General features: G+C 37.9%; 1 protein-coding gene across 1 annotated transcript in view; it reads left to right on the forward strand.

Annotated features, from left to right (window-relative positions):
- Positions 1 to 15,588, forward strand: part of LOC119917717 (calcineurin subunit B type 1-like) — a gene marked incomplete at its 5' end in the record, with an annotated part of 36,686 nt that overhangs the window by 5,578 nt on the left and 15,520 nt on the right. The window contains one exon of the mRNA XM_038738131.1: positions 13,813 to 13,852. Coding sequence (XP_038594059.1) covers positions 13,813 to 13,852 — 40 coding nt within the window. The remainder of the gene's footprint in view (positions 1 to 13,812; positions 13,853 to 15,588) is intronic.

Genomic DNA, 15,588 nt, shown 5'->3' on the forward strand with positions numbered 1-15,588 from the left:
CAGAAAAAAGGTCCACACTTGTATGGCATTTAATGACATGAGTCCACTGTTGGTTGCTACATAACGACACATGTCCCCTCTTAGATAGTATGGAGCAACAGTCACACTCCAACATCCAGCATCAATAATTATTCCGCATGTTTTGTTATGTTTTTGTAATGAAATATAAAGTCTCAGCTTTAATGGATGGCTTAAACATTTTCACTCTTGACACTGTATTATAATGAAGGGCTGCCCACAAGTTTGGGGAGTCATAAGTAAAACTTTACCAACTTAAACCTTCAAGAGCCTGAAGTTTGATCCTCCACCTGAGAAGCTGCTGTCCTTTGCTAAGAAATGTGTAACCCACATTACCCATGAGAAAAAGACTATTACCGATGACATGACATCCAGAGGCAAAGTCGATCCCTTGTTGAAGTGTGGAATGAAAATGCTGGTTTAGTTACAGACTTGCAAGCTTAGATGTACCTGTGTACTTTATGGACAAGCCCTAATATAAAGGGCTACCCAAATTAATTCATGAAGCATTAATGTCCTGATGAGTTTTCATCAGGAATGCATAATATTTACTGGTCCGCATTGCCTACAGAAAAAAAGGTCCACACTTGTATGGCATTAAATGACAGGAATCCACTGTTGGTTGCTACATAACGACACATGTCCCCTCTTAGATAGTATGGAGCAACAGTCACACTCCAACATCATTAAATATTCCTCAAGCATGATTTGTTATTATTGTTTTGTAATGAAATATGATGTCTCAGCTTTAGTTGATGGCTTAACCATTTTCAATCTTGACACTGCATCAAAATGAAGGGCTGCCCACAAGTCAGGAGAGTCATAAGTACTTTAAGATAAATAAATAAAAAGTAGGAACAACATGGTCAGCAGCAAGATACTTTGTATTAATTTTTTTATTAATTGCTAAAAACATATTTATTAAGTTTTACTAGACCTTTGAAATGGTTTAGCCCCCAAATCTTCCAAATATGATATTGACCAATTAGGACATGATTTTAATCAATTTTACAATGTACTTGTTTCTTTAATCTATATTTATAGGTGTGCATTTTGTTTGTTGATTTGCATTACAGAAATGTCCACTGTTGGCTGGTATATAATGACACAAGTTCCCTCTTAGATAGCATGAATCGACACTCACACTGCAACATGGATGAGTAAAAAAGAAATGTATGATTCTTAAAAGAAAATTATAATGTAACCTAAATGGAATCTTTAGTTATACTTGTAAATAAGGTCTATTGTTATGTAACAAGTAATAGTTTCCAAATAACTCTCAATTAAGTCTTTTCCAACTCATAATATGTTCTTCATTCAAAAGTATTGCTCATAACTAGTTCACTGGTATTTGACGCTTTTTGACCCACACACATTCCCTATTCTGAACTTGCCTCCTTTCTCCAAACAAAACATTAAAGCACAAAACTTTACCAACTTAAAAATTCAAGAGCCTGAAGTTTGATCCTCCACCTGAGAAGCTGCTGTCCTTTGCTAAGAAATGTGTAACCCACATTACCCATGACAAAAAGACTATTACCGATGACACATTAAATAACAGGAATCCACTGTTGCTACATAGGGCACATGTCCCCTCTTAGATCCTATGGAGCAACAGTCACACTCCAACATCATTAAATATTCCTCAAGCATGATAAATAAATTTCAATTAGAAAGTAAATGTTCAGCAGGAAGATTCTTAATGTTCTTTTTTTATTTGCTAAAAACAGATTTATTATGAACTTTCACCAGCCCTTTGAAAGGATTTAGCCCCCCAATTTTCCCAGTATATTGACCAATTATGACAATCACAGGATTTCAATCAATTTTACAATGTACATGTATCTTTAATCTGTATGTAACGGAATGCATTTTGTTTGTTGTTTTGCATTACAAAAATGTCCACTGTTGGCTGGTACACAATGACACAAGTTCCCTCTTAGATAGCATGGATTGACACTCACACTCCAGCATGAATAAATAAAAAAGAAATTGATAATTTCTAAGAGAAACTTATAATTTAAACTAAATATAATCTGTGGTTACTTGGGGTTTGAAGAGACACTAAGTTTACAAGACTAGGCGAGACACAATATTGGGTGCAAGTGTGAAATGTTAAGTAGTTCAAGTTCAAAGGCCTAACGATCATCATTGGTCGCAAGAAACCCTCCCCCACACTGCAGACAATCAGACACAGATTCTCACTGCAGACAATCAGACACACGTTCACACCCCTCACCTGCTCCAGGTCACCTCTCAGAGACAGCACTCACACTTTCACCAGGATTTTGTATTTAGCTTAACTCTGCATTGGATGCTAATTCATAACAGTTTCCTACAACCACAAAAAGAAAACGGTAGAAATATATGTAGACATATGTTTAGTAAAAGTGCCCAAACACCCAATTCTAATAAAAATCTGATGATGGTACAGCCAAAGAGAGAAAATAAATACAGGAGAGAGGAGATGCATGCTAATAAGCCACAGGTTTGAACTGGGCCACTGCAGTAAGAACTCATTTGTGTATGGTGCACATGCTCCTGAAGACACACGCTCATAAACTGAAAGTTTCTTGCTCTCTTTTCTCTTAACTTTGACCCTCAATTTACTGTATACTGCACTATATGGCCACTCTACATTTTGGTTTCAACAATACGCTTAAAAGAAATGTATGCCAGTTTGTATAGCATATTTACAATATTGGTAAGCCTGAGAGAAGTTCTCACCACTGTTAAATTATAGTATCCCTGACACAAGTGGCATGTAACACAAAATAAATTAAACACTCAATAAACACAATTAAGGCAAATAAAACAGAAGCCTTTTAACTACATAGCCTAAATACCTATGGTAGAAGCACAAAAAGCAAGGACAAATGACCAAATAATAAAAATCTGAGCAAGGCAATAAGGCATTATGTTGGTTCTGAGACAGGCTGTAGGTAACTCCACCACTACACTTAATATACGTAGAAGTTTAAATTCATCAGAAGAGAGTGACCTAGAATTTCAATGACTATGAATGCCTGGTTGACATTCATTGTAAGCCTTACATATTAAATGATTCCCACTGCTTGTAAACCTTTTCAGTGACTTTAAGCATTGTTGATCATGTGTCAGACCAATCAGAGAGACCATCAGTCTTCTTTTTTGAGATAGATTTCCATCCAAATACACTATATGGGCAAAGGTGCTACCCCTGTCCTAATAAATTTGGTAGGGGCTGTGTTTTCATGGGTTGTTAAGGGAAATCTTGCCTATGGATTTAGAATGGGATGTCATAAAAGTTATGTGTAGGTGTTGCTGTATTTTTGTCCATACTAGTGTAATAAATTAACTCCATATTATACACAATCGCTTTAAAATTCATTTCGTGATATTTTAAAAGTTATTCAACCCCATTATTTGGGGGTGTACTAAATCGCACATATGTATGGTTATTATACTAATTCTTAGTAGATGTTTTCTGGTGTAAAACACCTTATTTAGCTACTTTTTGTGAGTAGCTTGTAACATAGGGTACAATTTTCAGCATTGTACATCCGCTCTTTACAGTTTCAAAATATCTCCCACAAGACTCCAGAGAAGTTGCATTACAAAGGCCAAGTCACTGGTTTGCGATCTTGACGCCCTAACGACCATCGTCAGCAACAAGAAACCATCCCCCACGCTGCACACAATGGAGAACAATGACTGAAACTTCACAACCCTCACCCAAGATGACTTCTCAGAGACAGCTCTCAACATTTCAACCTTAAAACATTTGTGAATCACATAGGCTCTAGTCACTTAAATGTAGAGGATTCTTTTAAATCTACATCATTAACTGAAGACATGTGTAACTCTTTCTAAAAAATCCACAACAATACCTTCAAGCAGTATGTCTGACATGTCTACCACAGTAAACAAAAGTAAATCAAACCTAATCTAATTGCCAGAGAACATTTGCATTACTATGCCAGCAGTAGTTAGCATTTGATGTCTTATCCTAAGAACCAATCACTGTCCAGATAGCTAGTCAGGATTGTGTATATATATTCTGGGCTCCTCAGAGAAGGTGCATGGCAGTCTTTGGTGTCTTGTGGAAGTGTTGACAAGTATGCAGTTTTTTGAAGGAGAAAACCAACTTTAAAATTTCTTTACTATTCTTACTAATCGTTTACCAGTCATCCATTTATCTATCTGTCTATCTTAACGGTATGTAGTTGTTCTTTTGAAAAACTTTTTCATCTTTCCATCCTGAAGACCAAAGCGAGAGGTAAGTTGAACATTTTTACCAATACCCCTTGTATGTTTTCATCAAGGCTGTTTGTAACTAAACTATCAAATTTAAATATAAACATGTACATATATATATATATATATATATAGTATTGTATAAGATAGTATATTCTGACTGTATCAGATTGTACAGATAGTTTGTTATTGTATATTGATTGCTTAGTGTGTAAATATTTTTACACCTATGTAGAATGTTACCTGTATATTGTATATAGGGTGTATATAGTATGAATATTATTTATACTAATACATAGAATTTTAACTGATTCTACTTTTATTGTATTTTATTCCTTACATTCCTATATACATATATGTACACAGAAAAAGTACTGATAGCTTATATTGTTTTACAAAGTCACCCAAGTTATCATATTGTAAAACATTTCACTGGAAAATGAGAACCAGAAGGGTTTTTCCTAAAAATGAAGCCTTGCAACTTCACTGCATCTGAGAAAGAAAAAGCCAAATTTCAGAAAGGATTCATCTACAAGGAGAAAGGTATTAGATCAGAACATAAGATTCTCTATTCAATACTGTATTTAACTACAACTTTCTTGGTTGCTAATGAATTATAAGGAAATGGAGCATTGTTAAGTGTGTGCATAGTATTATACACTATATAGTTATATGTTGCCATGTAAGGAGCAACCTGAAAATGGTTTAAAGGCATAGCTTGATTTTGTGTTCAGATATGAGAACAATATTGATCTTGTCATTCAACTCTCAGCAAGTCAGTCAAGCTAAGCAGGCAACAATTAAAATAAGAAATACCCACTGCCATCATACATAGTGTACAATTTTGATGTGTATTATATAAATGTAGATACAAATCCAAACCCTTAGGGTGACATTGCATAAGATCCTCATCGAGTGTTAGAACTGCTGAGATAGTGTTGGTCGTTCATGGAATTTGATGACAGACAGACTGACAGATAATTCATTTAATCAGTATAAAAATCACCACCAAAAACACTGAGCCAGGAGAATTCTTGCAGGAATATATTTGAAGACACATCACTGACTCCAAAGAAGGGGCCCGGTTCTGAGAGTGCTCCTTGTTATGGTACTAAAGAAGTCCTCAACGATTACACAGTGGCATTAAAGTACTATAAAACAAATGTCTGGGTTTGATAACAAACCGATTCTCTATTCCCTCAACAGCCCAGGACCTCCACATCCAGCATCTTCACCACCAAGATTGTCTGAGACCAGCCAGCTGGACAGCTGCTGCAAGAATCGTTTAGCATCCTCAAATAATTTCTGCACAAACTGTCAGGAACCATCTCAGGGAATCTCATCTGCATGCTCGTCATCCTCTTTGGGGTCTCGACCTGACTGCAGTTTGCCATCATAACCGACTTGAGTGGGCAAATGCTCACATACGATGGCGTCTGGCACTTTGGAGAGGTGTTCTCTTCATGGATGAATCCCAGTTTTCACTGTGCAGAGCAGATGACGTGTGTATGGCTTCGTGTGGGTGAGTGGTTTGTTGATGTCCTAGTTGTGGATCGAGTGGATCGAGTGGCCCATGGTGGCGGTGAGGTTATGGTATGGGCAGGCGTGTTTCACGGACAACAAACACAGGTGCATTTTATTGATGGCATTTTGAATGCATAGAGATACCATGACGAGATCCAGAGGCCCATTGTTGTGCCATTCATCCACAACCATCACCTCATGTTGCAGCATGATAATGCACGGCCCTATGTTGCAAGGATTACAATTCCTGGAAGCTGAAAACATCCCATTTCTTGCATGGCCAGCATACTCACCGGAGGAATTGGGGCAAAAACAAAAGTGTTGCGTTTATAATTTTGTTCAGTGGAAGAACACAGAAGAGGGTGGGCACATGAGGAACTTTCAGTTTAGGAGTTTGTGTGTGTCTTAGCTTAAAAGCACATTCAATAAAGTTTGCTTCAACATAGTTCTGTATATTTTGTACTGTTTTCTATTTGTGGTTGAACAACTTGTGTTATGAATAGCCATCCAATGTTGTGATGGTTCTGAGATGATCTATAGGTAACTCATCACTATTTCAATGGCTATTAAAATCACTAACACACATTTAAACTGTACATGCTAAAGAAAGAAGTTGAAAATACTGAGATGTAAAAATCTATAAAGACAAATACCTGCCAAATATCAGTGTGAACTTAATGCAGCACTGGTTGTGTGTTCTCCAGTTGATGCAAACTGTAAGTATTTATTTTTTTCTCACAAGTTGGAGTGTGATTATCGCTCCATGCTATCTAAGAGGGAACTTGTGTCATCATGTACAAGAGAACAGTGGACTCCTGTCGTTCCACACAGTACAAGTGTGGTCCCTTTTTCTGTAATTCAAATCAATAAATAAAATGCATTTCTGTAAGTGTAGACTAAGCACATAGATATGATGACAAAATGTATTGACATTCAGTGGTTGTGAAAACTGGTCAGTTTGGTGTTTTAGGACTGAACAAGTTTAAAGCTGTAGTCAAAGTCTGATGTGAAATACTTTTTAACAATTAATTAAAACTGAATAGAAAGTATCTTACCTCTAATCATTTAATTCATAATTCAACTCTGGTTGTTTTTCTATTTTTGTTCCTTTTTTTTGGAATCTACAATTCATTTTACTCTCCAGGCCTTCAGTGTAGCCCTTTATTTTGATACATGTTGATCTTAAAACACAAGACATCCACTAAACCTCAGCCTTTATATTTTGTTTTAAAAGAATGTATAGAAAATAAAGAGACTATTTAGTTAGTTTATTTTGTCTCAAAAGTATGATTAAATTTGCTTATTTATTATTTTCACACAAGTTGGAGTGTGATTATCGCTCCATGCTATCTAAGAGGGAACTTGTGTCATCATGTACAAGAGAACAGTGGACTCCTGTCGTTCCACACAGTACAAGTGTGGTCCCTTTTTCTGTAATTCAAATGCATATCTTTAAGTGTAGACTAAGCACACAAATATAATGAAAAAAAAAATGTATTGATGTCCAGTGCTTGTGAAAGCTGGCCAGGTTAGTATTTTGGGACAGAACAAGTTTAAAGCTCTAGATGTCAAATGTCAAATATTTTTTTATTAATTAATACATTTTTTTTATAATTAATTAAAACCATAAAGAAAGCATCTTTATACTGACCATTTTATTTCTAATTCTACCCTGGTTGTTTTTCTATTTTTGTTCCAGTTTTTAGAATCTAAAATTCGTTTTACTCTCCAGGCCTTCAGTGTAGCCCTGTATTTTAATACATGTTGATCTTAAAACACAAGACATCGACTAAAACTCACTAAAAAATAAAGAAATTGTGTTTCAAGAGACAGCTTTCTTTACTGAGTAGCTTGTATAATAGCCCCTCTACAGTCTGATAGACTCCCTGGGGCTGCAAGCCATTCACTCTATAGGGGAGTGTTAAGAACGACGTGTGTGAATGAGTCGTTAAAATCTTTGCTTGATCCACTAGAGGCACTGCTGAGTATGGACTTAAACACTCACACACCTGCAGGTCCCCTCTTGACAATAGTTTAAAAAATTTACCAGATGGTTTTAGACATGATTTTAGCATGATTTAAAGCATGTCCAACAGGGGACCTAAAAAATGTCCCCTGTTCACTTTTTAGTCCCCTCTTAGTGGGTGTGTAACGACGTCGAGGTCCACTGTTAGATAGGTTGGTAAGTGCACACACACACACACACACACACACACACACACAGAAGTTTAAAAAAGAGAGAGGCTGCAAATTAGAGTAGCTGGAAGAAGAAAATATTCAGTATTTTTCCTTTAAATGTTTTAGTCAGTTGAATAATCAATTAGTTGTCTCAACACTACTGTACATACTTCTGAGGTTTCCTGTAGTAATTGCCTGCTGCTGTGATTTCGGTGTTACTTTGTATATTGAATGACCAAATGAAGGACTGCTGCAGTATCCAGCAGCTTTTTGAACATTATCTGCCCACCTTGCTCTCTACCTTGCAGCTGGATGAGGCCATTTGTCTGAAGAGGCCTATAAAGTGCATAATATTTAAAGAAAGATATTGACTTGCATACAATCATAAGACAACAGCATTGCCTCTTGACACCCTCAGCTGTGTTTGTTCAGACTTTGACTTGAATACACAGATTTGTTTTAATAGTCAGTATAGTATGATAAACATACATATTTGACTTGTTGGCATTGGTACAGAGGCATTTTGGAAACAAACAGTACATTTCAAAATGCCCTATTACAGTGAGAACAGTGCACAATGATTTTTGAGGCTGATGCTGAAGTTTGGCCTCATGATGAAATCAGGTTGGGAATGTGTCTAGTTCGTCTGTTAATCCATCCATCGTGGTGTGTGGTGCACAATATCTCAGCCACCACAGACGGGAATTCAGGGAATCATGCACGCCTCTGCTGTGTTCTTGCATTCTCTACACGATGCTAATTGGCCTAGTGCAGACACAGCAGCTTTCATTAATTTTAAAAATGTATGCAAGTCATTGCTCCATTCCAGCATGTTCTTGGTAGCACAGACTGTACTCAGAGGGAACTACAGTCATTAAAAGTGATTAATTACAGTGATTCTACATTAGGTGCAATATCTTGAGTGCTGTTAGATTCTGATGCAGTTTCTTTTGGTGTTCTTAGCAGCAGTGGGAAAATTCATGTTACTTTATTCCGATATTTATCTGTAAAATGCGTGAGTGAAGTGTGCCTAAAGCTGATGATACACAGAGCAACTTTTAGAGCAATGGTGCTGGACAATGTTGCCGTCAATGGTAACGAGTAAAGCTTCCCCCATGACTCCACCACCCTCCCCGCACCACCGCTATCCATTCAAAACATAGTCGGACTTGCCACCAGCAAGATTGCCCAGCAACATTGCTCAAAAAGTTGCCCCGTGTATCATCAGCTTAAAAGTAAGCAAGTAGTTTATGAAAAGGTTGCTTCAAAATCAACACATTTGGACAGGAATGTGACTGAGAGGCGATGGCTGCTATTTCACACCACTGCACACGCCACTCCCTTGACTAATGCACTAAAGCCCCGAACTGCAAATAAGGCAGCCTCCACATGTATGTTTGTGTAACTGTGTGAGAGAGGAGATGGGACCTGTTTATGGAGTGTGGAACCTCCATTATCTCAGTACTGAAGATGACTGTATAATAGGTTGGGTGTGACTTTTAGACATACTAAACAGATTACTTTTTTAATGTCTGTATAGTTATGAAAACTGAAGCTATTCCAAAAGTATTGTTTGAATTGAATAACTTTTATTGCAGATCAGAACTGCAATAAAAGTTCTGCCTTTTCACTGACTACTAACCGGAGAGTAGTTTTCTGTCATTTGATTTAGCTTTCTTCAGAGTCAGAGCAGTATACTTAGTCATGCCTGCCAAAGATGTCTCAGAAAAGCTCTCCCAAGTCTGCAGGCCCATGTACTGTACTCCCCAGCCTTTCATGTTATGACTGGGTTCTGCAGGTTTATTATTAGAAGCGTTTTTGGGCTGGCTGCAATGATGCCAGACTCTTCATTATGCAAAATGTGTTTTGTGTGCTAAAGCGTAATTGATTCTGAATGAAGCATGCATTATTGATGAGGCAACCGGAGTCTCTTTCTCTTTTTCTCTTTCATGCCTCAATTCCTCTCTGTGTATGCAAGAAGCCCTTTTCCCTTTTTTCACCTCCTGTTTTCTGTATTTTTGTGATTACCCCGTCTGATATACTCCATTAGCATCAATGTAAAGGGGCATCATACATGTTACATAAGACATGATGAGAGTTACTCTAGAGAACTTGTTAGCCACATCAGTGACCTAAAGCAGGCTTTAGTTAGTAAACCTGTAATCCTCAACAACAAATCTGCTTTGCTGTAAGGCTCTTCACCTCCAGGGACCCTACAGCTAGCAAGTTATTGACAGCGGACGACAGGGACAGTACGCACACCCAACACTGATTTACCCACAATTTTGTTTTGATTTTTTTTCCCCCCACATTTCATAAAATAAACTTGTGGTTAAAGTGGTTAAAAGTTGATGCACAAAGAGATGTTTACCTCTACGTCCTCTTGTTATTCTATTTTGACTCATCTCTACTTATCTGTCAAATCTGTTGCTAAGCAGTTGATTTACTTTTTGGATGTAAATCGATACATTTCGGTGCATTTTCCTTAAAAGCGACTGTGATAATGGGTGCATTCTACCTGTTCTTTTGAGAACATACATTTTCATGAGTAACAACATGCAGTGCTTTCTTTGTCCATATTAGTTGTTAGTTATTGTGATTTATTTGAGTGTCATTTGACTCGTCGCATGATTAGCTTATGATGAGTTTTGCCAATAGTGACAAATGGACAAATCCTTCATACCACTGCCCACTGACTTGTCAACTAGAGAAAAATGCACTTTCATTCCCCTCAACACTCCGCAGTTATGTCCACTCTGCAGTAGCATGTCCTAGTCTTACAATGGACACAGACATGTTTTGCCATTTGGCATCTGTTTCATCAGGTCAGACTTTATAAACTTTATAACAAATTCTGTTATCGTTGTCATATTGCAGTGCCAGAGCTGCATGTATGTTTTTTTGTATTGGTTGACATACACAGTGGTAATGAAACCTCACTAACTGACTGTTTGAAGCTGTGCCTGCACATTATTTGTTTGTTCAACCTGTTTGTTTTTGCTGTGTGAAACACTTTCATTCAAAGTTTTGAACTCTTTTTGGACAACTGCAACAAGACAGGCGTCTCAGGTCTACTTTAAGGCAATTTCTGCTGCTGTGCACATGTGGTGAGCTTTGACACATGAAACCAAAACACCAAAATAAAGGCATGAACAACAAAATTTGTCTCATGAAGCATGGTGAGAGTGCATTGAGAGCCTGTCCCTGGACTGGAGGACACAGGCCCAGTGCCTTGAATCCAAATTCCTGGTGGATTGTCCTTTAGCAAGTCACTGTATCTCTACAGCTCTTGCAGTGCTGCTCTGTAACGGAGTGAGCTCTGTGCAGCAGAGCAAACAAAAGGACTTTTCCCTACAGGGATCAATAAAGTATCACATTGTCACTATTACCCTCTGAGCCACACAGGCAATTGGACACCAAACCTCAGTAATGGTGGAGTCATGCGCTACGCACTGAGCTACACTGGAATTAATTTGTTAAACTGGCAGTGCTCAGCCACTGTCAGGTTGTTGTTGTTGTTGCTAAAACGCTCAGGAGATTTTCATATATAATCTCTGGTCTAGGCTACTGGATACTTGTGCCAGCACAGTCTCAGTTTGGTAGTCCTTGATGCAGTTGCAGGACAATTGCTGTCGATTGCTTGCTGGCACAGGGCATCTCTCTCGCCTCCCGTCCCCCCCCTCCCATCCCCATCACCCCCACCTGTCTGCAACAGGGATTCCTCACTGGCTCCCATGGGAGTGTTCAGCCTCGCTCTGCCAGCAATCAGACTCACGCTCAGTGGACACTGCAGTGTTGGATGGGATGAGATTGCGGATGTCACTGCTGAACATGAGCCAATAACACACACACACACACACACACACACACACACACACACACACACACACACACCCACCACCATGCCTTGTCTTTGGATAGTATGGCTCATTTAAAGTCTTTGCTGTTATGCTGTCAGATTTGATGCCATGTATTGTATCATGATTTGAAAGAGGCAGCACATGTAGATAGGAAACAGCGTTAAGGTGTTTGAGTGAGATTTTTTTAAAATGTTTTATTTAAGTATAGAAAATAGTTGACATTCACCACAATTTCAGCTCATCCTCACCAGAAAACGGCTGTATAGGTTGACTGCGCAAACAGCTTGTTACGACCCATATTTACGTTTATTGTTAGGCCTCGACCTATAGTGGCCACAGTAATTATGACGGGAGAAAGTCAGGTGAGGTAGTATGAAGAGCGAGAAAGTCAGCCCTACAGAGGTGGATGGATGGATCGACGAACCAAACAAACACAGTATTTTCACCAATGAGACTGGCGTTCGTGTCTGATGTGAAACTAAGTCAGCGTGCTAATGGAGCATATTGGAGGGAATGATATGTTGACTATAATCTTTTCCTCAACCCTAACCCAACTGGGACCATTTCACAACGTTAACCACGTGACTTACATCACATACTTAAGATCCGTTATGGTTCAGTGGTCATATATGTCGTTTTGGGAGTCACTGACAATCAACCTATTCTGTCGTTTAGGTGTGAGGACGTGTTGCACATTTATATTTTAATATTTAAACTAAAAGTAATTTGGAGTGTCCATTGAAATATAAAAATACTGATATGCAGTGTTAAATTTCAAAGGTTTGTAGTTGCAGAACTGTACAAAATAGTAAAAACTTATATTAATTGTAAACCTAACTTTAAAGATGAATTGTTGCCTCTATTGAAAGGTGTGTACTTGAAGGACACAGTTGCACACAGACTCTACTTCCACAGAAGCCTCATGTTGAAAGATTTTGCATTTTGATAAAAGCACTCACACACAATCTTTACAACTTAGGTGTGTTGTCACTATAGTTCTAACAGTGGGACATCCTTGCACATGCCGGCCACACTAGCAAAGATCCAGAGACTTCAAGCAAGAATTTTGCAATACCACATTTTAAAATCAGCACACGTAGTACTAAACATTTCAGCTGAAGTTACAATTAATCACTGATATTATTGAACAGTGTAAAATCTAGGGTCTAGAGTCGAAGCCATTACATTTACAGTCCTAACTGTTTCTGTCAGTTGACACGATGCCCGTAACTACCTGGTAATTAAAAAAACAAAGTTCTATTTTTCCTGTGCTTCTCTGTATCAGGAGGTTTTATATAATCAACAGTTTGTTCAAGTACAGAACATTGCTGAAAGCTCTCTATTGTCCTGTCTTTGAGAAAACGCGTGGTATGAAAATGAATCCATTGATCACCACAGATCACCAGGCCTTATTGTCTGGGAGCTCTCCCAGTAGGTGCCATTGTTATTTTGAAGAACAAGAAAACAACTGTGAGTTCTGTGGAAAATAGCTTAAAAATACTAGTTTGCACTTAAGCAATGTTTAAATTAGTATCAATATATTAAAGAGCTCAATTCAATTCTTACTATAAGAACCAATTTTAACTAGTAAAAGAGTTGTTTTGTGAATTGTATAGAATATAATTCACATTGTGGAATAAAAGTTTTGTCTTATTTTATTTGGTGAAAGAGATTTATGAATACAAAAAAATCAACATGGAAAACAATGTTCACACGAATGCAAAAGAGACGCTAGTTCAGATACTCTTAGGATTGATATCTTATTGGCAATCTGAGAAGGAACATTTCGAGCAAAACCCAGCTGGAGACGTTGGCCAACATTTTGTTGCCAAGAGGGTTTGTAATCACTGCCAGTTTATCTTACATAAACTTAATTGATGTAATGGGTCGACTGAGCCTCCAATTGTATTGCACATAATTTGAGGTTGTTCCTGTACAATTGCGATGTCTCCAGTTACAAAATTAGCTTACACCTCCGTTTCTCTCTTTTCTTCAGGGAAATGAAGCCAGTTACCCCCTGGAGATGTGCTCGCATTGTAAGTATTTTGAATCTTTGCTTGCTCCAGTTACACAGTGCTCAGTTATGTTCAAAGAATGAGACCCTCTACATTTCTATCTGGTATAGTTCATCATTTGCATGACACTCATTAAATACATAGCATTTACAATGTGAAACGGAAACATTCTCTTAATTTCCAGATAATGTACTACTATTTCAAGATATATGGCTGTTGATACGTAACATTACATACACAAGGATTGGATCTGGTATCCTTAGAAAGTGCCATGTTCAGTTTAATTGTATTTGCTTACACTCATTTTATACGTTATGTCATGTTTTATTTTGTGTGTGTGATGTGTCTGAAATTGTAAATGTCATCTTGGAATCAAACTCTTCTTATGTTCTTGGTCATGTTTACAAGGTGTCTGCCTTGTAGACATCTTTGAGCTCCAGAGCTCTCGGGAGGAGGAGGAGGAGCAGGAGAGCTGAGGATATGACTCACATTTCTTCTTTGTCAGCCTCCTTTACCTTTCCTACCTGATGATACATCAACAGAATGTCTCAGCCTGATGTTGTTGAAAAGTCCTCAGAGATGCAGATTTTATACCGCTCAATTTACGCCGTGAGGTTAAGAAAATGGCTTCACTGCTGCTTGTGTTTAACGAGCACTGAGACGGCGACAGGTCCCTCTGTAGTGTAGGTGTACTTCAGGGACTGTCGCTGTTTGGATTGACCTCCATTGTGTCTCAGAATTAGAGTCACACGTGAATAATTGTTTTGACATCATGGCTTTGAAGTTAGTTGTTGTGAGTTTTTGGTGCTGCAATTAATAAGGTGTTGTAAGAGGCAGATGTGCAGGAAAATGTCTTTATTCTCCAAAATCCATCCATCCATCGTCAACCACTTATCCTGTGTACAGGGTCGCGGGGCTTTATTCTCCAAAATGTAAAGTGGAGCAGGTAAAGTAAGACAGAGTAATGAAGGAGGACAAAAGCTCTGCAAGGATTTAAGTTTACACCAGAGTCTTAATGACTAAATTTGTTTTTTATGCAATTTCCAGCTTTTTATGGCCAGAATACAGGTACAAATATAAATGAATTTCTCAAAAAATTATGGATTTATAATTATAATGCTATTATAAGCATTGAAGCTTAGAGTGACAACTTAAGAGGACTTACTTGCTTTTAAGATCACCCATGTCACACACATCCAAAGACATTTCCAAAATGGCACTTCTTGTTAGGGTGGACAAGCTGTGGCTTGTCCATACTTAGATTGTACTATAGTAACATCATGGGGGACGGGACCTTGGCCTGCCAGGCATTCCAGGCATTCCTCCCCCAGGATTGTGCCACCATGGTGAAGGGAGGTGGATTTGGATGATGCATGACCCAGAACTGAACCCATCAAGGACCTCTGTATTCACTCTGGGATATTTTTAGTCTCACCATTTCTCTGCCAGTCGGTTTCTCTCTCTCTAGCTATAACATCAGATAACTTCTTTTAAAGAGATAAAGACAGACAATATTTCAACAAGATTTAACTTATCCATCACTAAACTAATTTTTTGAGAGGTTTCTAAACTAAAGTTGTAATGTGTACACATCGAATGCATTAATGACATATTAGCATTTAGAAATTTAACTGTAAGAACTATTTTTCTCCTAGATTACAGATTTTTTTCAGTTTGGGAATATGTTCATAATTTCTTCTATCAAACATTCTCCTTTTGTCCTCTGTCTCCTAGTTTCTGTGTTTTATTTTATTTGT

Source organism: Micropterus salmoides, unplaced genomic scaffold (genome assembly GCF_014851395.1).
Source record: "Micropterus salmoides isolate LMB-PRFRI ecotype aquatic unplaced genomic scaffold, ASM1485139v1 Ms_hic_scaffold_22, whole genome shotgun sequence".
Lineage (NCBI taxonomy): Eukaryota > Metazoa > Chordata > Actinopteri > Centrarchiformes > Centrarchidae > Micropterus > Micropterus salmoides.